The sequence below is a fragment of the Hemitrygon akajei genome, chromosome 8 (genome assembly GCF_048418815.1).
Source record: "Hemitrygon akajei chromosome 8, sHemAka1.3, whole genome shotgun sequence".
NCBI classification, from domain to species: Eukaryota; Metazoa; Chordata; class Chondrichthyes; order Myliobatiformes; family Dasyatidae; genus Hemitrygon; species Hemitrygon akajei.
Window position 1 is genome coordinate 60,579,642 of NC_133131.1, and position 25,316 is coordinate 60,604,957.

At 46.0% G+C, this 25,316-nt stretch overlaps 1 protein-coding gene across 1 annotated transcript in view; it reads right to left on the reverse strand.

Annotated features, from left to right (window-relative positions):
• Positions 1–1,222: 1,222 nt before the first annotated feature.
• The window catches only part of LOC140731916 (uncharacterized), a 29,558-nt gene continuing 5,464 nt past the window's right edge, over positions 1,223–25,316 (reverse strand). Inside the window, exon 2 of the mRNA XM_073053903.1 lies at positions 1,223–5,329. Within this exon, the coding sequence (XP_072910004.1) occupies positions 3,633–4,922 (1,290 nt within the window). The 5' untranslated portion in view covers positions 4,923–5,329 and the 3' untranslated portion in view covers positions 1,223–3,632. The remainder of the gene's footprint in view (positions 5,330–25,316) is intronic.

Sequence of the window (25,316 nt, forward strand, 5' to 3'; positions counted from 1 at the left end):
CAGGCTTTTTCCACTGAGGCCAGGGGAGAAAAAAAAAACAGAGGTTATGGGTTAAGGGTGAAGGGGGAAAAGTTTAAAGGGAACATTGGGAGGGTCTTCTTCACACAGAGAGTGGTGGGAGTGTGGAATGAGCTGCCAGATGAAGTGGTGAATGCGGGCTAACTTTTGACATTTAAGAAAAACTTGACAGGTACATGAATGAGAGGGGTTTGGAGGGATATGGCCCAGGTGCAGGTCAGTGGGACTAGGCAGAAAAATGGCTTGGCACAGCCAAGAAGGGCCAAAAAGCCTGTTTCTGTGCTGTAATGTTCTATGGTTCTAATTCTGTTCATTGCACAACACCAAACCCAGAATAGCCGATCCCCAGCTGGGCACAACCGGAAGATGCTCTAATAAGCTAACGTCTGGGCATTCCAGGGATTCTCCCTTTTGGGATCCAGCACCAACCTGATTTTCCCAGTACGTCTGAATGACTATCTTCCATGACTATAGTTGCATTGCCCTTTTGGCCAGCATTTTCTATCTCCCGTTATAATTTGTGGACGATATACCTACTGCGGTTTGGGGTCTCTAGATAACTCCCATCAGCGTTTTTTCAACCTTACTGTTCCTTAGCTCTTCCCACAATACCTTCCAACCCTATGTCACCTTTCTGATGATTTGATTTTATTTTTTTTACAACAGAGCCACAGCACCCTCTCTGCCTACCTGTGTGTCCTTTCCAGAAACGTACCAGTATATGGGACACAAGAGATACAGCAGACGCTGGAAGTCTAGAGCAATAACAGAATGTGCGGGAGTTGCTCAGCAGGTCAGGCAGCATCTATCGAAGGGAATCAATGTTTTGGGCCAAGACCTTTCATCGGGACTCTTATCTGGAATATCAACAGGCAAAGAATATAGAAAATAATGCGAAATAGAAAAACAAAAACTTATGACAGAATTTAGATCAGGGCTTAATAAAATTTGCCAAGCAGAGCTCCATGACATAGCAAATACAATAAAGGCAATAAACACTTCCGCTATACCAATATTAATGTATTCTTTCGGCAAAATATCTTGGTCCCATTCCGATCTGGACACTTTACAACGAAAGATAAGAACTGAAATGAAAAATTAAGAAAACACTACTTACACTCAAATCCATGTAGATGAACACTACTGAAGACAGATGGAGGAAGAGGTATAACAGACATTAAAAAAAACACCCAATAGTCTGATAAAATTTCTAAAGTATATATTTTCATCGAAAATAAACATGATTCAGAAGTCCATGTGAGTATGTATGCAAGTCTGATATGAAACACAGACCAGAAAACTTAATTGAGAAGCCAATTCAGAAATACGCATTAGCACTATGGAAAAAAAATGTTAACCAGTGGAATGAGTACAACTCTCCATGGGAGACATTGCAATGATCTAAGCAGACGAGATGGTGACAAGGAGGCATCAAGCGCCCGACTCAGAGTTGGAGAACTGAAACAGAGGGGTACCTTGCAGAAATACAGGACAAGGTTGCTAACAAAGGAAAAAAAATCAAAAATGCATAAAATACAAACAAGGTGATAAATGCAGAAAATGCCCAGAGAAACCAGACACAGTCAAACACATTCTGGGATCCTGCAGCAGTTGAACTTAATCAGATTACTTACACAGCTACAATCTAATGGCAAATATCATTCACCAAAATTTACTTTAAAACGTAAACTCATGAATGACCACCGTAACTTCATAGAGGCAGCATAAATTCAAGCCTAATCCAGTTTTAGAGTCAAAATCTTACAAATTATACGATAACCAATACATTATTTCAGATAGGACAATCCATAATAACCATCCGAATATATTACAGGATAAACAGGCAGGAACAACTCCCTCAAAAGGTAAAACCATTCCCAGCACACACATTCCTCGACCAGTGGAGCACCTCACAACAAGTATTGTTTGTGTCATCAGTCAGATTGATTCATACGTTTTACCAGACCACCGTCCAGAGCCCCAAACTCTGCCCTGTGCAGACCTGCCTCTGGTTTCTGACCCTGTTCCGTTGAACATCCAGCTAACAGTTTCCCATTCTGCTTTCAGACTTTAGAGGACAGTGGTGTTTTCTAACAACCCTGGCAGTTATATAGGACCCAGGTCAGACCCCAATTGGAGTTCTGTGCTCAGTTCTACTCGCTTCACTACAGGAAGGATGTGGAAACCAGAGAAAGGGTGCAGAGCAGATTTAAGAGGATATTGCCTCGATTGGGTGCCTTATGAAGACAGGTTGAGTGAACTTGGCCTTTTCCCCTTGGAGTGACGGAGGATGAGAGGTGACCTGATAGAGGTTTATAAGATGATGAGACGCATTGATCGTGTGGGTAGTCAGAGGCTTTTTCCGAGGGCTGAAATAGTTGCCACAAGAGGGCACAGGTTTAAGGTGCTCGGAAGTAGGTAGAGAGGAGATGTCAGGTGTAGATTTTTACGCAGAGTGGTGAGTGTGTGGAATGGGCTGCCAGCAACGGTGGTGGAGGTAGATACGATAGTCCTTTTAAGAGACTTTTGGATAGGTTCATGGAGCTTAGGAAAATAGAAGGCTATGGGTAACCCTAGTAATTTCTAAGGTAGGGACATGTTCGGCACAACTTTGTGGGCTAAAGAGCTTGTATTGTGCTGTAGGTTTTCTATATTTCTATGTTTCTCTGTTAACCTTTTAGAAGCAGGGAAAATGACCCATTATGTGGGAATGAGCCCTGAATCAGGAGGTTAACTACCAATGTCATTCTTCCTCAGCCCAGAGATTTGAGGGGCGAAGAACATGTCAGATAGAACTGCAGTCAGCTCAACTTCCTTAGTCTGCAGAAAATTCAAGGGAAACCTCTTCACCCACAGAGTCGTGACAGGAACCCATCCCACAGGGAGAGCGAGAGGGGAACAACAGGGGAGGATTTAAAAGGACCATTGTGTAACAGAATCACTGGCAGGGTCCAGCTGCCCTGTGTTGACTCTCTACTGTACACTAGGTGTGTTATAAATTCACTAAGTACCGGAGACAGAATTTAAAATAGAACTGATTTATTTGTCTCAGATCCAGAATATTAAACTCCAGTCCCATTAAAGGTGAATGTGCAGCAGAAGAAACTCCTCCCATGCCCAGTGACCAGGGTGCAGAACCAGAGTACAGACCACGGTGTGGTGAGCAGCAGAAATAATTGCAAAGTTCAGCACTGACAGTCACTCTCAAAATTGCATTCAGCAACAGTGATGGACAAATATCCAGCATGCAGCTTATTAAAACTTTCTCCCCAGTGTGAACCCGGTGGTGTGACACAAGGTCAGATTGCTGAGTGAATCGCTTCCCACATTCACAGCAGGTGAACAGCCTCTCCCCAGTGTAGCCTCTCCCCAGTGTGAACTCAATGATGCACATTTGGTTGATTTGGCTGAGAGAATCTTTTCCCAAAGTCTGAGCAGATCGGCCTCGACCCAGTGTGAACTCGCTGGTGTCTCAGTACATAAGACGACCGCGTGAATTCCTTCCCACATTCACAGCAGATGTATGGCCTCTCCCCTGTGTGAACTGACTGGTGTGCCAGTAGGGTGGATGATCGAGTGAATCCCTTTCCACAGTCTGAGCAGGTGAACAGCCTCTAACCAGTATGAACTCGCTGGTGTCTCTGTAGATGAGATGACTGTTTAAATCTTTTTCCACATTCTGAGCAGGTGAATGGTCTCTCCCCAGTGTGAACTGACTGGTGTGCCAATAGGGTGGATGATCGAGTGAATCTCTTCCCACAGTCTGAGCAGGTGAACGGCCTCTCCCCTGTGTGAACTGATTGGTGTGCCAGTAGTTGTGATGACTGAGTGAATCCCTTCCCACATTCTGAGCAGGTGAACGGCTTCTCCCCGGTGTGAACTCGCTGGTGACTTTGTAGGGTGGATGACTGAGTGAATCTCTTCTCACAGACTGAGCAGGTAAACGGCTTCTCCCCAGTGTGAACTCGCTGGTGTCTCTGTAGGGTGGATGGCTGGGTGAATTTCTTCCCACAGACTGAGCAGGTGAACGGCCTCTCCCCAGTGTGAACTGACTGGTGTGTCAGTAGGTTAGAAGACAAAGTGAATCCTTTCCCACAGACTGAGCAGATGAATGGCTTCTCCCCAGTGTGAACTCGCTGGTGTCTCTGTAGGGTGGAAGAGTGAGGAAATCCCTTCCCGCAGACTGAGCAGGTGAACGGCTTCTCCCCAGTGTGAACTCGCTGGTGACTCTGTAGGATGGATGATCGTGTGAATCCCTTTCCACAGACTGAGCAGGTGAATGGCTTCTCTCCAGTGTGAACTCGCTGGTGTGTCTGTAGGGTGGATGACTGAGTGAATCTCTTCCCACAGACTGAGCAGGTGAATGGCCTATCCCGGGTGTGAACTGACTGGTGCATCAGGAGGTTAGATGACAAAGTGAATCTTTTCCCGCAGTCTAAGCAGGTGAACGGCCTCTCCCCAGTGTGAACTCGCTGGTGTCTCTTTAGGGCGGAAGAGTGAGGGAATCTCTTCCCACAGTCTGAGCAAGTGAAATCCCTCTCTACAGTGTGAATTGACTGGTGTCTCAATAGCTGAGATGATTTAGTGAATCCCTTTCCACAGTCTGAGCAGGTGAATGGCCTCTCTCCAGTGTGAACTCTCTGATGTTCCTTCATTTGGGATGAGCAAGTAAATCCCTTCCCACAGTCTGAGCAGGTGAACGGCCTCTCCCCAGTGTGAATTCGCTGGTGAGCCATTAGGGTGGATGACTGAGTGAATCCCTTCCCACAGTCTGAGCAGGTGAACGGCCTCTCTCCAGTGTGAACTCTCTCATGTACCTTCAGTTTAGATGACCAAGTAAATCCCTTCCCACAGTCCAAGCAGGTGAATGGCCGCTCCCCGGTGTGAACTCGCTGGTGAGCCATTAGGTCAGATGACCGAGTGAATCCTTCCCCACAAATTCAGCTGATGACCAGCCTCTGCCCAGTGTGTACTGTCTGGTGTGCCTACAGGTGGAAAGACTGACTGAATCCCTTCTCACCCACAGAACAGGTGAATGGCCTTGCCCAGTGTGAACTTGCTGATGTACCTTCAGTTGAGATGACTGACTGAATCCATTCCCACTGTCTGAACAGATGGACAGCCTTTCCCCTGTGTAAAATGACGGGCGTGCCAGTCAGTCAGATGATTGAGTGAATCCCTCCCCACAGTCTGAGCAGGAAGGATGGAAGATTTAATCCTTTGTTCCACTTCTTAAATATCTAGACAGAGACAGCAAAACTGGTGTGTTGTGTTCAAGATTCCCATAAATAAATTCCTTGTTGTTTTTAACCTGAAAAAAGATTCATAATACATCAATGAGTGAAGGACAACATTTCAGATGAGATCACTTGAGTTGTCAAGGTGTGATCTGGCATCACACTGTTACAGTGAGGTTCAACTCAAGTTGGAGAGGGAAATCATCTTCTAACTGGGCAGTGCTGGCATCTGGAATGACCATCAAACTCTCTGATGCTCTTCCTGTCTCTATAAGAATGGGTCATTTCTGCCATCTCCAATCTGTGACCTGGCTCAGTTTGACTCTCTCCATTGATATTATTTCCTGTTCCCACTGAGCTGCATGGGTTCTGAAACTGAACCCATAGTAGTAACTGAAATACTCTCACACAAATAGCCTTTGTTGACGTGCAGCTGGGATTTTTTTTTTACGTACTATTAAATTAAAGTAACACAGTTTTAATGTTATATAAAAATTTCCTGCTGAGATGAATGGTTGGTCTGCACAGCTGTTAAAATGACTTAGAGTGAATATTACTATTATTTGAGTTTCTTGTCACAGTCATAGAAAAATACAACACAGAAACAGGTCATTTGGGCCATCTAGTTTGTGCTGAACTATTTAAACTGCCCACTCCCATACCCCTACCATCCAACCTCTTAAATGTTGAAATCGAGCTTTCATGCACCAGTTGTGCTGTCAGCTCATTCCACACCCGGGTGACCATCTGTGTGAAAAAGTTTCCTCTCATGTTCTCCTTAACATTTCACCTTTCACCCTTAACCCATGGCTTCTGTTTGCAGTCCCACCCAATCTCAGTGGAAAAAGCCAGCTTGCATTTACCCTATCTATACTCCTCTAGCACAATCAAATCTCCCCTCAATCTTCGACATTCCAAGGAATAAAGTCCTGACCTGTTCAAACAAGCTGGATGAACTCAGCAGGTCAGGTAGCATCCGTTGAAATGAGCAGTCAACGTTTCGGGCCGAGATTGATTCGACCACAGCATCTGCAGTGTATTTTGTGTTTACCTGACCTGTTCAATCTTTCCTTATAACCCAAGTCCTCCGGACCTGACAACATCCTTGTGAATTTTGTCTGAACTCTTTCAACCTCTTTTACATCTTTCATGTAGGTAGGTGACCAAAACTGCACACAATACTCCAAATTAGGCCTCACCAATGTCTTATACATGTCAACATAACATCCATCTATTGTCAGTACTTTGGTTCATGAAGGCCAATGGGCCAAAATCTTTCTTTCCATCCCTATCTAACGATGAAACCACTTTCAGTGAAATATAGACCTGTATTCCCAGATCCCTTTCTTCTATAACACTCCTCAGTGCCCGATCAGTCACTGTGAAAGACCTACCTTCGCAGGTCCTACCGAACTGCAACACCTCACACTTGTCGACATTAAATTCCATTTTCTGTTTCTCAAACCATTTTACCAGCTGGTCCAGATTGCACTGCAAGCCAGGATGGTCTTCCTCACTGTCTACTACAACCCCTATCTTGGTATTGTCCAGAAATTTGCTGATCCAGTTAACCACACTATCATCCAGATTACTGATAAGAGACGACAAACAACAACAGAGATCCAGCACTGATCCCTATGGCACACCACTAGTCACAGGCCTCCAGTCAGAGAGGCAACCATCTGCTACCACACTCTGGCTTCTCCCAAAACCAGTGTCTCATCCAATTGACTATCTCATCTTGAATGATGAGTGACTGAAACTTCTTGACCCACCTCCCATATGAGACTTTGTCAAGTGCCTTGCTAAAGTCCACTGCCTTGCCTTCATCCACTTTCCTGATAACTTCCTCAAGAGACTTTATAAGATTGGTTAGACATGACCTACCATGCACAAAGCTATGCTACCTATTCTTAATCACTCCACATCTATACAAATACTTATATATCCAGTTCCTGCACATATGTTCCAATAACTTTCCCCCTACTGATGTCAAGCTCACCAACATACAATTTCTTAGTTTATTTTTAGAGCCTTTCTTGAACAACGGAACAACACTGGCTGTCCTCCAATCCTCCAGTACCAGTACCTCATCTGTCACTAAGGATGATTTAAATATCTGCGCTTGGGCCCGACAATTTCTGCACTTGTCTTCCGCAGGATCCCAGGGAACGACTTGTCAGGCCCTGGGGACTTATCCATGGTAATTTGCCTTACGACAGCAAACACTTCCACCTCTGTAATCTGTACAGCGTCCATGAAGTTGATGCTGCCTTGCCTCACTTCTATAGACTGTGCCCATCTCCTGAGTGAATACAGATGCAAAGAAAAAACCCATTTCCAGAAAAGTTGGGATATTTTCCAAAATGCAATAAAAACAAAAATTTGTGATATGTTAATTCACGTGAACCTTTATTTAACTGACAGAAGTACAAAGAAAAGATTTTCAATAGTTTTACTGACCAAATTAATTGTATTTTGTAAATATACACAAATTTAGAATTTGATGGTTGCAACGCACTCAACAAAAGTTGGGACAGAGTTAAAATGAGATTGAAAAGTGCACAGAATATTCAAGTAACACCGGTTTGGAAGACTCCACATTAAGCAGGCTAATTGGCAGCAGGTGAGGTATCATGACTGGGTATAAAAGTAGCGTCCATCAAAGGCTCAGTCTTTGCAAGCAAGGATGGGTGTGGCTCACCCCTTTGTGCCAAAATTCATGACAGAATTGTTAGTCAGTTCAAAAGGAACATTTCCCAATGCAAGATTGCAGAGAATTTAGGTCTTTCAACATCTACAGTACATAACATTGGGAAAAGATTCAGAGAATTCAGAGACATCTCAGTGCGTAAAGGGCAAGGTCGGAAACCACTGTTGAATGCGCGTGATCTTTGAGCCCTCAGGTGGCACTGCCAAAGAAACCGTCATGCTACTGTGACAATTATAGCCACCTGGGCTTGGGAGTACTTCGGAAAACCATTGTCACTTAACACAGTCTGTCGCTGAATCCAGAAATGCAACTACGCAAGGAGGAAGCCATACATCAACTCTATGCAGAAACCCCAGCGAGTTCTCTGGGCCTGAGCTCATCTCAGATGGACTGAAAGACTGTGGAACTGTGTTCTGTGGTCAGATGAGTCCACATTTCAGCTAGTTTTTGGAAAAAACGGGTGTCGAGTTCTCCGTGCCAAAGATGAAAACGACCATCCTGATTGTTATCAGCAAAAGTTGCAAAAGCCAGCATCTATGATGGTATGGGGCTGCATCAGTGCCCACGGCATGGGTGAGTTTCATGTATGTGAAGGTACCATTGACTCTGAGGCGTATATTAGGATTTTAGAGAGACATATGTTGCCATCAAGAAGACGTCTCTTCCCAGGACGTCCATGCTTATTTCAGCAGGACAATGCCAAACCACATGCTGCAAGGGCTACAACAGCGTGGCTTTGTAGACACAGAGTGCGTGTGCTTGACTGGCCTGCTGCCAGTCCAGATCTATCTCCTATTGAAAATGTATGGCGCATCATGAAGAGGAGAATCAGACAACGGAGACCACTGACTGTTGAGCAGCTGAAGTCTTATATGAAGCAAGAATGGACAAAATTTCCAATTGCAAATCTACTACAATTGGTATCCTCAGTTCCAAAAGGAAAGGTGATGTAACACAATGATAAACATGTCTCTGTCCCAACTTTTGTTGAGTGTGTTGCAGCCATCAAATTCTAAATTCGTGTATATTTACAAAATACAATTAAGTTGGTCAGTAAAACTATTGAAAATCTTTTCTTTGTACTTTTGTCAGTTAAATAAAGGTTCACGTGAATTAACATATTGTGGCGACCCACTTCCTAGCGCACTCGAACCGGCTCACAAAGCGGCGAGCGCCGGTATTGAGGCCGGTCCCAAAGAGGGCGCCAAGCCTGCTTCACCAGCAAGGGGAAAAGCCCACGCGCGGGACAGGACTGTGAATACGTGCCCCCTACAGCATTCCCACCCGGGGAGGGCGGGATCAGGAAGGCTTTAAAGCAAGGCCACGAAGTTTGAATAAACCTTTTTTGCAACTGCAGCTCACCGACTCCGTGTCGTTATTTCAGCACACCGCTACAATTGGTGACCTCGACAGCCCAAACGATATTTGGACTGGAGATGAACGACGCCGCATCTGTTCATGCAGTTTCGTTAAAACTGCCAAGCTTCTGGATGCTGCGACCTCACCCATGGTTCCAGCAAGCAGAAGCCCAATTCCACATTCGGCAGATAACCTCGGATGCCACATGTTACTACTACGTGGTGAGCTACCTCGACCAGAAGACAGCTGCCCAGGTTCAGAAGTTCATACAGTCGCCCCCAGTGGACGGCAAATACACAGAATTCAAAGCCTTGCTCATAAGGACTTTCGGACTCTCACAGCGCGAGCGAGCTGTCCACTTACTGCACCTGATTGGTTTGGGGGACAGGCCACCGTCGGCTTTGATGGAACAAGATGCTGTCCCTGGCCGGAGGTCACAAGCCCTGCCTCATGTTTGAGTAGGCTCCAGGAATTGGAGCAGCTGCCCGAGGACATACGCCGGCTGCTGTCCGACATGGAATTCAGCGACCCCCGGAAGGTGGCGGCCCAGGCGGACGTGCTGTGGAGAGCCAAGAAGGAGAGTGGGGCGTCCGTCGCACAGATCACCAGGCCACGCACCCAGCAGTAAACCAGACAAGGCCCAGCCGCAGAGCCCACTAATCCCAGAGGCAGGGGTGAGGAGACCCACGAACAATGGTGCTTCTACCACCAGCGGTGGGGTGCAGGAGCCCGCCCCTGTAGCCCGCCCTGCAAGTTCCCGGGAAACACCAGGGCCAGCCACTGCTGATGGCTATGGCAGCTGGTCATCGGGATAGCCTCCTGTATGTCTGGGACAAGCAGTCAGGACGCCGCTTTTTGGTCGACACCGGAGCCGAGATCAGCGTCTTACCTCCGACGAGTTACGACACCCGCAACAGAGAACCGGGTCTCACCCTGAGGGCCGCGAACGGCAGCACGGTAAGGACCCCAGCCGGTTCACGTGGGACTTCACACTGGCCGCCGTAGCCCAACCGCTCCTGGGAGCGGATTTTTTGCGAGCCCACAGCCTACTGGTCGACCTGCCAAGGAAGAGACTGGTCCACGCCGAGACCTTTCAAACATTGTCCCTGGGTGAAGCCCAGTTGCCGGCACCACACCTATAGACTCCATCAGGCTGTCCAACAACGACTTCATCAGAGTCCTGGTGGACTTCCCATCGGTTCTGGCACCACAGTTCACGGCAGCCATACCAAGACACGGCATACAGCACCACATCCCGACTCAAGGACCACCCCTCCATGCCCGTGCTCGAAGGCTTCCCCCGGACAAGCTCCGCCTGGCGAAGGAGGAGTTCAACAGGATGGAGGAATTGGGGATCATACGGCGGTCCGACAGCCCATGGGCCTCCCCCCTGCACATGGTACCCAAAGCAACAGGGGGCTGAAGACCATGCGGCGACTACCACAGAGTGAACGAGGCTACAACACTGGACTGCTACCCTGTGCCGCACATTCAGGACTTTGCAGCAAACCTGCATGGCGCACTGATCTTCTCCAAGGTAGACCTCGTCCGGGGATATCATCAAATCCCGATGCATCCGGACGATGTCCCCAAAACGGCACTCATCGCCCCTTTCGGCCTTTTCAAGTTCCTCCACATGCCGTTCGGCCTAAAGAATGCCGCACAGACGTTTCAGCGGTTAATGGACGCGGTGGGATGCGACCTGGACTTCGCTTTCATCTATTTGGACGACATCCTCATAGCCAGCAGCAGTCGTCAGGAGCATCTGTCCCTCCACCGTCAACTCTACGCCCGACTGAGTGAATACGGCCTGACAATCAACCCGGCCAAATGCCAGTTCGGGCTTGACACCATCGACTTCCTGGGCCACAGGATTACTAAAGACGGGGCAACCCCTCTGCCCGCCAAGGTAGACGCAGTCTGCCATTTCCCCCGACCCAACACTATCAAAGGCCTTCAGGAATTCGTGGGTATGGTGAATTTCTACCACCGCTTCCTCCCTTCAGCTGCCCGAATCATGTGCCCCCTGGTCGCCCTGATGTCGGGTAAGGGCAAGGACATTACCTGGGACGAGGAGTCCGCCGCCGCTTTCATTAAAACCAAAGAAGCCTTGGCAAACGCCGCGATGCTAGTGCACCCCAGAACGGACGTCCCTACCGCCCTCACAGTGGACGCATCTAACACGGCAGTCATCCATGGATGCTGTTCATTGCTGGAACAACTCATCGAGGGTCGCTGGCAACCCCTGGTGTTTTTCAGCAAACACCTACGACCACCCGAGCTCAAATACAGTGCTTTCGACCGGGAACTATTGGCGCTATACCTGGCAATCCGGCATTTCAGGTACTTCTTAGAAGGTAGGCCCTTCACCGCGTTCACAGACCACAAACCCCTTACCTTTGCGTTCACAAAAGCATCCGACCCCTGGTCGTCCCGCCAGCAGCGACATCTGTCCTACATCTCCGAATACACGACTGATGTCCGCCATGTCTCGGGAAAGGACAATGTCGTGGCGGACGCCCTCTCCCGCCCTAACATCCAAGCCCTGTCCCAGGGGGTAGACTATGAAGCACTGGCGGAGGCACAGCAGGCAGACAAGGAGATCCCTAGTTACAGGACTGCAGTCTCCGGTTTGCAACTCCAGGACCTCCCCGTAGGCCCAGGTGAGAGGACCCAACTCTGTGACGTCACCACCGGCCAACCCCGCCCCGTCGTTCCGGCAGCCTGGCGGCGGCGCGTTTTCAACTCCATTCATAACTTAGCGCACCCCTCCATCAGGACAACCATCCGGATGGTAGCCAACAGGTACGTTTGGCACGGACTCCGCAAGCAGGTCAGTGAATGGGCCAAAACGTGCATTCACTGCCAAACAGCCAAGGTGCAGCGGCACACCAAAGCTCTGCCGCAGCAGTTCCACTGCACCCGCCGGCATTTCGGCCACATTCATGTGGATATCGTGGGCCCCCTGCTAGTGTCGCGAGGAGCGCGGCACCTCCTGACTATCGTGGACCGGTTCACAAGATGGCCAGAGGCGATCCCGCTCACCAACACCACCTCCGAATCTTGCGCCCGGGCACTGATTGCAACCTGGGTATCTCGCTTTGGTGTACCGGCCCACATTACCTCCGACAGAGGCGCCCAGTTCACCTCCAGCCTGTGGTCAGCTATGGCCAGCCTTTTGGGGATACAGCTGCACCACACAACTGCCTACCACCCACAGTCGAACAGACTACTGGAGCGTTTCCACCGTCACCTGAAGTCCGCTCTCATGGCCTGCCTCAAAGGGCCTAACTGGGTGGACGAACTTCCCTGGGTCCTGCTCGGAATCCGCACAGCGCCCAAAGAGGATCTGCACACCTCGTCGGCCGAGTTGGTGTACGGTGCACCCCTGGTTGTCCCAGGAGAGTTCATACCAGCCCCAAGGGGGCAAAAGAAGAACCCGCAGCAGTCCTGGGCAGACTACGCGAGAGGCTCGGTAACCTGGCCCCCATACCCACTTCACAGCATGGGCAGAACCCTGCAAAACTGTAAGTTCGTTTTTGTATGACGGGGCGGACATCAGGCACCGCTACAGCGGCCCTACGAGGGGCCGTTTACGGTGATCAGAAACAACGGGTCCACGTTCGTGCTGGACATTGGGGGGAAAGAGGAGGTTTTCACAGTGGACTGACTCAAACCGGCCCATGTGGATTTGGCACAGCCGGTCGAGATTCAGGCACCGCGGCGCAGAGGCAGACCTCCCAAACAGAGTCCGACCCAGACTGTGGACATCGGGGGTGTATCGCCAGTTCTGGAGGGGGGGAGTTATGGGGCGACCCACTTCCCAGCGCACTCGAACCGGCTCACAAAGCGGCACGCACCAGCAATGAGGCTGGTCCCAAAGAGGGCTCCAAGCCTGCTTCACCAGCAAGGGGAAAAGCTCGCACACAAGACGGGACCATGAATACGCATTCCCGGGGAGGGCGGGATCAGGAAGGCTTTAAAGCGAGGCCGCGAAGTTTAAATAAACCTCTTTTGCAACTGCAGCTCACCGACTCGGTGTCGTTATTTCAGCGCTGCGTGTAGCACACCGCTACAATATCACAGATTTTTGTTTTCATTGCATTTTGGAAAATATCCCAACTTTTCTGGAAATGGGGTTTGTACTTTGCCTCCTCATATGGATTACCATTCTGATCTTCCAGAGGATTATTTTTTTTCCCTTGCCACCTTTTTGTTCTTAAAATAAGCGCACAGCTCCTGAGGATTCTCCTTCACCTTGTCTGCTGGGGGAACCTCAAGCCTCCATTTATTTCTTTCATAAGAGATCACTTCAATTTCCTGTACTTCATCAGTACCCCATTTCTTCTTATCTGTCTGTACCTGGTATGTGCCTCATAGAACATAGAATAGTACAGCACATTACAGGCCCTTCGGCCCACAATGTTGTGCCGACCCTCAAACCCTGCCTCCCATATAACCCCCCCACCTTAAATTCCTCCATATACCTGTCTAGTAGTCTCTTAAACTTCACTAGTGTATCTGCCTTCACCGCTGACTCAGGCAGTGCATTCCATGCACCAACCACTCTCGGAGTAAAAAACCTTCCTCTAATATGCCCCTTGAACTTCCCTCCCCTTACCTTAAAGCCATGTCCTCTTGTACGGAGCAGTGGTGCCCTGGGGAAGAGGCGTTGGCTGTCCACTCTGTCTATTCCTCTTAATATCTTGTACACCTCTATCATGTCTCCTCTCATCCTGCTCTCCAAAGAGTAAAGCCCTAGCTCCCTTAATCTCTGATCATAATCCATACTCTCTAAACCAGGCAGCATCCTGGTAACTCTCCTCTGTACCCTTTCCAATGCTTCCACATCCTTCCTATAGTGAGGCGACCAGAACTGGACACAGTACTCCGTGTGTGGCCTAACTAGAGTTTTATAGAGCTGCATCACTACATCACGTCTCTTAAACTCTATCCCTCGACTTATGAAAGCTAACACCCCATAAGCTTTCTTAACTACCCTATGTACCTGTGAGGCAACTTTCAGGGATCTGTGGACATGTAACCCCAGATCCCTCTGCTCCTCCACACTACCAAGTATCCTGCCATTTACTTTGTACTCTGTCTTGGAGTTTGTCCTTCCAAAGTGTACCACTTCACACTTCTCCGGATTGAACTCCATCTGCCACTTCTCAGCCCACTTCTGCATCCTATCAATGTCTCTCTGCAATCTTCGACAATCCTGTACACTATCTACAACACCACCAACCTTTGTGTCGTCTGCAAACTTGCCATCCCCTCTTCTACCCCCACATCCAGGTCGTTAATAATAAAAAGTAGAGGTCCCAGAACAGATCCTTGTGGGACACCACTGGTCACAACCCTCCAATCTGAATGTACTCCCTCCACCACAACCCTCTGCCTTCTTCAGACAAGCCAATTCTGAATCCACCTGGCCAAACTTCCCTGGATCCCATGCCTTCTGAGTTTCTGAATAAGCCTACTGTGTGGAACCTTGTCAAATGCCTTACTAAAATCCATATAGATCACATCCACTGCACTACCCTCATCTATATGCCTGGTCACCTCCTCAAAGAACTCTATCAGGCTTGTTAGACACGATCTGCCCTTCACAAAGCCATGCTGACTGTCCCTGATCAGACCATGATTCTCCAAATGCCTATAGATCCTCTCTCTAAGAATCTTTTCCAACAGCTTTCCCACCATAGACGTAAGGATCACTGGTCTATAATTACCCGGACTATCCCTACTACCTTTTTTTGAACAAGCAGACAACATTCACCTCCCTCCAAACCGCCAGTACCATTCCCGTGGACAACGAGGACATAAAGATCCTAGCCAGAGGCTCAGCAATCTCTTCCCTCGCCTCGTGGAGCAGCCTGGGGAAGATTCCGTCATGCCACGGGGACTTATCCATCCTAATGTATTTTAACAACTCCAACACCTCCTCTCCCTTAATATCAACATGCTCCAGAACATCAACCTCACTCATACTGTCCTCACCATCATCAACTTCCCTCTCATTGGTGAATACCGAAGAGAAGTATTCATTGAGGACCTCGCTCACTTCCACAGCCTCCAGGCACATCTTCCCACTTTTATCTCTGATCGGTCCTACCTTCACTCCTGTCATCCTTTTGTTCTTCACATAATTGAAGAATGCCTTGGGGTTTTCCTTTACCCTACTCGCCAAGGCTTTCTCATGCCCCCTTCTTGCTCTTCTCAGCCCCTTCTTAAGCTCCTTTCTTGCTACACTATATTCCTCAATTGACCCATCTGATCCTTGCTTCCTAAACCTCATGTATGCTGCCTTCTTCCACCTGACTAGATTTTCCACCTCACTTGTCACCCATGGTTCCTTCACCCTATTTCCTCTCTTCCTCAACGGGACAAACTTATCCCTAACATCCTGCAAGAGATCCTTAAACATCGACCACATGTCCATAGCACATTTCCTTGCAAAAACATCATCCCAATTCACACCGGCAAGTTCTAGCCTTATAGCCTCATAATTTGCCCTTCCCCAATTAAAAATGTTGCCGTCCTCTCTGATTATTTCCTTTTCCATGATAATGCTAAAGGCCAGGGAGTGGTGATCACTGTCCCCCAAATGTTCACCCACTGACAGATGTGACCTGACCCGGTTCATTACCTAATACTAGATCTAGTATGGCATTCCTCCTAGTCGGCCTGTCAACATACTGTGACAGGAATCCATCCTGGACACACTTAACAAACTCTGCCCCATCTAAACCCTTGGAACTAATCAAGTGCCAATCAATATTAGGGAAGTTAAAGTCACCCATGGTAACAACCCTGTTATTTTTGCAACTTTCCAAAATCTGCCTCCCAATCTGCTCCTTGGTATCTCTGCTGCTACCACGGGGCCTATAGAATACCCCCAGTAGAGTAACTACACCCTTCCTCTTCCTGACTACCACCCACATTGACTCAAAAGAGGATCCTGCTATATTACCCACCCTTTCTGTAGCTGTAGTAGTATCCCTGACCAGTAATGCCACTCCTCCTCCCCTTCCCCCCTCTATCCCTTTTAAAGCACTGAAATCCAGGAATATTGAGAATCCATTCCTGCCCTGGTGCCAGCCAAGTCTCCATAATGGCCACCACATCATAATTCCATGTATGTATCCAAGCTTTCAGTTCATCACCTTTGTTCCTGATTTTTCTTGCTTTGAAGTACACACACTTTAACCCTTCTACCTTACTACCTTTACACCCTTTATTCTGCTTCTCTTCCCTCAAAGCCTCTCTATATGTTAGATCTGGCTTTACTCCATGCACTTCTTTCACTCCTCTATCGCTCCGGGTCCCATCCCCCTTGCAAATTAGTTTAAACCTTCCCGAACCATTCTAGCAAACCTACCTGCAAGGATATTGCTTCCCCTCGAGTTCAGGTGCAACCCATCCAATCTGTACAGGTCCCACCTTCCCCAGAAGAGATCCCAATGATTCAAAAATCTAAAACCCTGCCCCCTGCACCAACTCCTCAGCCACGCACTCAACTGCCATCTCCTCCAATTCTTACCATCACTATCACATAGCACTGGCAGCAATCCTGAGAACGTCACCCTTGAGGTCCTATTCTTCAGCCTTCTGCCTAGTTCCCGAAACTCACACTTCAGGGCCTCATCCTTCTTCCTGCCTATGTTACTGGTACCAACATGTATCACGACTTCTGGTCGCTTTCCCTCTCATACCAGGATGTCATGCACCCGGTCAGAGGCACCCAGGAGGCAACAAATCATGTGAGTGTCCTTCTCACATCCACAAAATCTCCTGTCTGCTCCCCTGACTATTGAGTCTCCAATGACAACAGCTCTCCTCTTCTCCGTCCCATCCTTCTGCACCACAGGGTCAGACTCAGTGCCAGAGGCCCTGCCACTGTGGCTCACACCTGGTCGGTCATCCTCACCAACAGTATCCAGGACAGTAAACTTATTATTTAGGGGAATGCCTACAGGTAGTGCTCTGCACTACCTGTCTACTCACCTTCGCTTTCTCCCTCTGACTGTCACCCAACGACCTGCTTCCGGCAGCCTAGGTGCGACTATCTCCCTGTAGCTCTCATCTATGACTGCCTCCTTCTCCCTTATGAGTCGAAGGTCATCCAGCTGCTGCTCCAGATTCCTCACACAGTCTTCCAGATCGCCCAGGTGCATGCACTTCTGGCAGATGTGACTCTGCGGGAGAGGGGAGTTCCCCCAAGACTGCCACATCTCACAGGAGAAGCACATCACCGTCTCAGGAGGCATTGTAAAGACTAACTGGGAACAAACGTCCTCCGCCTCTTCTCGTCGAAGCCTCTCGAGTCAAAGCAAATCTCCACTCCTTCACTGGCCCACTCACTCACTAGCTGCTTTCCACAGACTACTCTGCTTGAGCTACCCCTCTATTTATTTGTTTGAGCTTTTCAAACTGCTTGGTCACCTGAGCTCGATTGCCCAATCAGCTGCTTTCTGCTGAGTCTGAGCTATTCAAATCTTGAAAGACTTGATTGCACAGTCCAACTGCCAAAACTGCCAGAATCTCTTGAGTCAAAGCCTCAAATCTCATCTCTGGGAGATGAAAGCCAAAAGGGTGATAGAGCTGCATGGTTGGAGGTTGGAGGGTTTGGAGGTTGGAGGGTTTGGGGGATGGAGGGTTTGGGGGTTGGGAGTTGGGAGGTGGGGGTGGGGGGGTTGGGAGGTGGGGGTGGGGGGGTTGGGAGGTGGGGGTGGGGGGGTTGGGAGGTGGGGGTGGGGGGGTTGGGAGGTGGGGGTGGGGTTAAACTAAAGTTGCAGGGTGAATGGGAGCCTGAATAACAGAACAGACAGTGGAGGAGTTGTGGAGGACAGTGGAGAGGTTGTGGAGACAGATGCTGTTCAGACCTCAGATAGAGTCAGGAATGAAAAAGTTGATCATGGTGCAGTGAATATGCATATTTCAAAGTATATTCCTGTATATTTCAATATAAGGAGCAGCGTAGGAAAGGTGGATGTGTTCAGGGTATGGATCAACAACTGGATTATGACACTAGGATCTAGCACCTGTGGACTGGGACAGGCTGCTTTATGGCAAAGGTGTGATTGGTAAATGAGAGGCCTTCAAAGGTAAAAGATAGAAACTTTGGTTTGCAAGAGATATTGAGACCCTGGTGAAGCACAAAATGGAGTTGCATAACAGGGATAGGCAGGCAGGTTCTTATGGTGTATAAGAAATACAAGAGAACAAATAAGAAATAAATCAGGATGGCTAAAAGAAGGCATGAGATGCCCTCACAGAGAAGATAAAGGATAATCTCAGGGATTCTAGAGATAGATTTAGAGCAAAGGTATTGCAAGGGACAAAGTTGGTCCTCTGGAAGACCAGAATGGTAATCCATGTTTGGAACCAAAGCAGACTGGGAAGATCATCTCTATTTACTCAGGAGATGGACACAGAGTCTATGGAAGTGTGGGAAGGTGGCATTAACATGGTGGACCCAGTACAGATTAAAGAAGAGATGTTTGCTATCCTGAGGTAGACTAGGGTGGATAAATCTCCCTCCTATGGGAGGTAAGTGCAGAAATTGTTGGGGCCCCTAGCAGAGATAATTAAATCATCTTGGTGACAGGAGGAGGTACAGAGGATTGGAGAACAGCCAATGTTGTTTTGCTGTTTAACATAGAAATCTACAATATATTACTGTGGCCTGAAGGGTCTAAGTTGTGCCAACCATGTAACCTACTCTAGAAACTGCCTAAAATTTCCCTAACACATAGCCCTCTATCTTTCTAAGCTCCATGTACTTATCTAAGAGTCTCTTAAAAGACCCTATTGTATCTGCCTCAACCACTGCCACTGGCAGTGAATTCCATGCATCCACCACTCTCTGTGTGAAATACTTACCCGACATTTGAGTCCATTATTAAAGATGAAATACTGGCATATCTAGATAGCAGTGATTGAATTGGGCCGAGCCTGCATGGATTTACCAAGGGCAAATCATCCTTGACTAATCTATTGGAGTTTTTCGAGGATGTAACCAGGAAGTTAGACAAGGGAGATCCAGTAGATGTAGTGTACCTTGATTTTCAGAAGGCACTTGATAAGGTCCCACATAGGAGATTGGTGGGTAAAATCAGAGCTCATGGCTAAGCTGGGTGGCAGTGTGACATGTGATGAGGATGTTAGGAGAATTCAGGGAGACTTGGATAGGCTGGGTGAGTGGGCAGATACTTGGCAGATGACGTTTAGTGTGAATAAGTGTGAGGTTATCCATTTTGGGAGTAAGAACAGGAAGGCAGATTATTATCTGAACAGTGTAGAGTTAGGTAAGGGAGAAATACAAAGAGATCTAGGAGTCCTTGTTCATCAGTCACTGAAGGTGAATGAACAAGTGCAGCAGGCAGTGAAGAAGGCTAATGGAATGTTGGCCTTTATTACAAAGGGAATTGAGTACAAGAGCAAGGAAATCCTCTTGCATTTGTACAGAGCCCTGGTGAGACCACACCTGGAGTATTGTGTACAGTTTTGGTCTCCAGGGTTAAGGAAGGACATCCTGGCTATAGAGGAAGTGCAGCGTAGATTCACGAGGTTAATTCTTGGGATGTCTGGACTGTCTTACGCAGAGAGGTTAGAGAGACTGGGCTTGTACACACTGGAATTAAGGAGATTGTGAGGGGATCTGATTGAAACATATAAGATTATTAACGGATTGGACAAGATAGAGGCAGGAAATATGTTCCAGATGCTGGGAGAGTCCAGTACCAGAGAGCATGGTTTGAGAATAAGGGGTAGGTCATTTAGGACAGAGTTAAGGAAAAACTTCTTCTCCCAGAGAGTTGTGGGGGTCTGGAATGCACTGCCTCAGAAGGTAGTGGAGGCCAATTCTCTGGATGCTTTCAAGAAGGAGCTAGATAGGTATCTTATGGATAGGGGAATCACGGGATATGGGGACAAGGCAGGAACCGGGTATTGATAGTAGATGATCAGCCATGATCTCAGAATGGTGGTGCAGGCTCGAAGGGCCAAATGGTCTACTTCTGCACCTATTGTCTATTGACATCCCCTTAGTACACATTTTCAAGCACCTTAAAACTGTGCCCTCTCATGTTAGCCATTTCAGCTCTGGTAAAAAGCCTCTGGTTATCCACATGATCATCTTATACACCTAAAAAAGGCTCCAAACATAAACAAGGAAATTATACATTGCTCTGAGGATTTGTTCAAAGTATACACAATTATGAGGGTATAGATAGGGTAAATGCAAGCAGGCTTTTTCCACTGAGGTTGGGTGGATGACAACCAGAGGTCATGGGTAAGTGGGGAAGGTAAAAATTTAATGGGAACATGTGGAAAAACTCTTCACTGAAATGGTTGTGACAGTGTGGAATGAGATGCCAGCACAAGTGGTTCATGCCAGCCCGACTTCACCACTTAACAGAAATTTGGATAGGTACCTGAATGGTAGGGGTACGGAGGGCTGTGCTCCCAGTGCAGGACATTGCATTAGAGATTTTAAATATTGTCGGATTGACTAGATGGGTTGAATGGCATGTTTCATGGAACTTCTCCATGTCCCTATGACAGAGAAGATGTCCAAACTTAATTGGAAGGGGAAACTGGTAGGAATGACGATGGAGCAGCAATGGCTGGAGTTTCTGGGAGCAATTCCGGAGCTGAGTGATAGATACGTCCCAATGGAAGCATTGGAAAGGCAGGAGGACACAACCGTGGCTAAAATGGGAACGCAAAGCCAACATAAAAGCCAAAGAGAGGGCAAATAATAGAACAAAAACTATTGGAAAGTTTTTAGAAACCAACAGTAGACAACTAAAAAAAAAAGATATGCTCAGGGCATTAAATTATGATTTGTAGTCATTAACGAGTCTTGGTTGACCCAACAGTCTGAGGCATTAAGAGGAACAAAATATCCAGGGCCTCAATATCTCTTGAAAACCAAGGTTCCCTGCACCAGTTACCTTTCAACTTTATTTTGGCAGGCTCATACAAACTCTGCACATTCAAAATTCCACTGCTGAAGGATTTGCCAAGTACTCCTTTTCCAGAAAACATCATGTCCCAATCCACACTTCTCAGATCCTTTCTGATACCATCAAAATTGACCTGTCTCCAATTTAGAATCTCAGCCTGTGTTCCAGACCTCTCTTTTTCCATATTTACTTGGAATCTCATGGCATTATGATCACTAGATACTAAGTGTTCCCATACACTAATTTCTGTCACTAGCCCTGGATCATTTCCTAATAGCTTATTGCACACTTCTACATTGGGAATTCTACATACTGATTAAGGGCACATTTGACAAACTCTACCCCAGCTAGTCCTTTTACAGTATGGGAGTCCCAGTCAATATTTGGAAAGTTAAAATCACTTCCTATATCAACATTTATTTCTTGGCATAGACTGCAATCTCTCTACAAATTTGTTCACAATATCATGATTCCATGCCCTGAGTTCATCTGGCTTTCCTACGATGCTTCCTGCATTGTGCTATACACAGCTCAGCACATTCATCGCACCATGCTCAACCATTTGATTGCTGACTTTGTCTGAACAACATCCGTCTGGATGTCAAGAAAGCAACCTCTCCCTCAATGACACAAAAACAAGGGAACTGGTTGTGGACTACAGAAGGAATGGAGACAGGCTAACCCCTATTGACATCAATGGATCTGGGGTTCAGAGGGTGGATAGCTTTAAATTGCTCGGCATAAAACATCACCAAGGATCTCATGTGGTCTGTACATACTAACTGTGTGATATGCGGCTGTGCGCCTGTTTCACCTCAGATGGTTGAGGAAGTTTGGTATGGGCCCCAAATCCTAAGAACTTTCTACAGGAGCACAATTGAGAGCATCCTGACTGGCTGCATCACTGCCTGGTATAGAAACTTTACTTCCCTCAATCGCAGGATTCTGCAGAGAGTGGTGCAGACAGCCCAGTGCATCTGTAAATGTGAACTTCCCACTATTCAGGACATTTACAAAGACAGGTGTGTAAAAAGGCCCAAAGGATCACTGGGGACCCAAGTCACCCCAACCACAAACTTCCAGCTGCTACCATCCGGGAAATGGTACCGCAGCATAAAAGCCAGGCCCAACAGGGTCCTGGACAGCTCCTTCCACCAGGTCATCAGACTGATTAATTCATGCTGATGCAATTGTATTTCTGTGTTATAATGACTGTCCTTTGTACTATTTATTATAAATTACTATAAATTACACATTGCACATTTAGATGGAGAAGTAATATAAAGATTTCTATCAGATTTCTGGTCATGGCTGACGGACTATCAGCAATCTCCTGTTGCTCCAGTCTTGAAACTTCCTTTTTAAGTGTGATATTTTTTCATTATGGCTACATCAAGGGGTGGCAGAGATACTAAAAAGGATGATCCCCCTGCTTCTTTGGATTCTACAATGGATTTGCTGCAAAGTCATACACGAGAAGCTTCTGAGAAGTTTCAACAATTCAGCTCTGAATTTAAACAAACAGATGGTAAACTGGATTCTATTCAGCAAACTCTTAACAAACATGATAAATGTATAAAAAATAATGAAGCAATGTTGTCTTCTCTGGACACGGAAGTGGATGAACTGCAAAAGCTTTGTGAAAAGCAATCGAAGTCCAACGAAAAGTTAAGACAGAAGATTATCAACATAGAAAATAAAAGTAGAAGGAACAACCTAGGTGTTCTCTGTCTTGAAGAATTAATCAAAGGTAATCATCCTATGGAATTCTTTGCAAACTTTCTGCAAGAATTACTTCTGGGGATTTTGGCATCTTTGCCAATGATTGATCGAGCTCACAGGTCCCCCATGTTCAGACCTCCTAACAGAGATAGACCAAGATCCATTATAATTTGTTTTCATGAATTTAAAACAAAGGAACTGTTAAGACGCGAATCTCATCGAAGAGGCATGATTGATTATCGTGGCAGCAAGATTAGAATTGTTGCAGATTACCCGCCTGAGATTATAAAGAAACATGCTAAATTCAAAGAAGTTATGTCCATGTTTTTTAACAAGGGTTTTAATCCCTCCCTTTGCCATCCAGCTCGTCTCAGAATCACACTTAAAAATGGTTCTTTAGAATGGTTTCGTTCGACTGCTGAAACACAAAGGTTTTTAAACTCCAAAGGCTAGCTGTTTAGTTTGTCCTTACATGTAGACACAAGATTAAATGAGAAACTTTAAATTCGCAAATCCCGTTGAAGGAGTGGAATATTAAGATTCTCGAAGACTATTTGCTTGTGGTTATGCAGGAATGTGCTAAGTTTAAACAAGCTTTGGTGGAATTTTTTTTAACAAGGGTTAACCCATCCCTTGGCTACTTAGTTTGACTGAGAATCTCATTAAAGATGGACCCTTTGAACGGTTTTGTTTGAATGCCGAAGCATAAAGGTTATTTTTAATTTGAAAGCTAACTGCTCAGCCTGTTTTTTCATGAAGATATAAGGTTTAATGTCTTTTAGTATGAATAAAGGTATCTTTTACTTTTGGTAAACCTTTGTAACTAATTTCCTTTTGTATTTTTTAATACTGTATTTTTGATATACAGGAATTGAATTTCCTGTTTGGATATTGTTTAATCTAGGTTGGAATAGAAACAAACTTGAAACTAATTGGAGCGATCACCAGGTTTTTTGGGGGGTTGTCCGTAGTTGTAGATGCCAGCTTTCTATTGATCTGTTTTCTTTCTTTGGGAGGTGGGTGAGGGTTTTTTTTTCTCTCAGAAGCTGTTTTCGATTTTTTTTAGCCAACTTGTTTCTTGGTTACCATTTCTCAAGGTTTATGGATTGGTTTTAACTTATGTTTTAACCTTTCCTTTAAATAATTCTAAAAATGGACCAAACTATTAATTTACTCAGTTTTAACGTGAAAGGGTTAAATCACCCTTTCAAACATAACAAGGTTTTTTTCTTACATTAGGGAATTTAAGGTCCTTATTTTTTTTACAAGAAACTCACATACGCAAATGTGATAATCTATGTCTTTTTAGCTGTTGGAACGGACTTTGTTTTCATTCGTCTTTTCAAGCCATATCTAGAGGAGTTACGATTCTTATAGATAATACACTTTCCTTTCTCCAACATAAAGTAGTGTCTGATACGAATGGACATTTTGTTAGTTTCAGGAAAACTAGATAATAAATTAATAGTATTTGCCAATGTGTATGCCTCAAATATAGATGATCCAAGATTCTTTGAGCATTTTTTATTTCATTTTTACCAGATCAGAGTCTTTATTCTTTAGTGATGGGAGGAGATTTTAACTGCTGGCTAGACCCAATTTTAGACCGATCATCTTCTAAACCAGCGTCTTTTAATAAATCAGCTTTGTTTATTCAATCTTTTTTTATTGCAATGTTGATATTTGGCATTTCTTACACCTTTTAGATAGGGTGTACTCATTTTTTTCCCATGTTCATCATACATATTCCAGGATTGATTTTTTTTATTGACAGTCAAATGATTTTATCAGTTTGTTCCTGTGAATATAAAGAGATTGCTGTTTCAGATCATGCCCCTGTATTTCTATCTTTAAATCTCCCTGGGCTTCCTCAAACAAACAGAATTTGGCATTTTAGTACAACTTTGTTATCTGGTAAGGATTTTTTTAAATATCTAGACAGGCATATTATTTTGTTTTTTGAAGAGAATAAAAAGGAAGAGACTTCTAATCTTATTGTATGGGATACTTTCCAAGCCTATATTGGAGGTCAAATTATTTCTTATACTTCAAGTGTTAAGAATAACTCTTATAAAGAAAGAATTGAATTAGCCAATCAATTGAAACAACTAGATCAAAAATATGCTATAGCTCCAGATCCTGTTTTATATAAAAGATGCGTTGAAGTTAAAACTAAATATGATCTTCTGTTGAATCCAATTGAAACTCAACTTCTTAAAGATAAAATTCAATTTTACATTCATGGAGATAAATCAGGCAAAGTATTGGCCAACCAATTAAAAACTTCTGTAG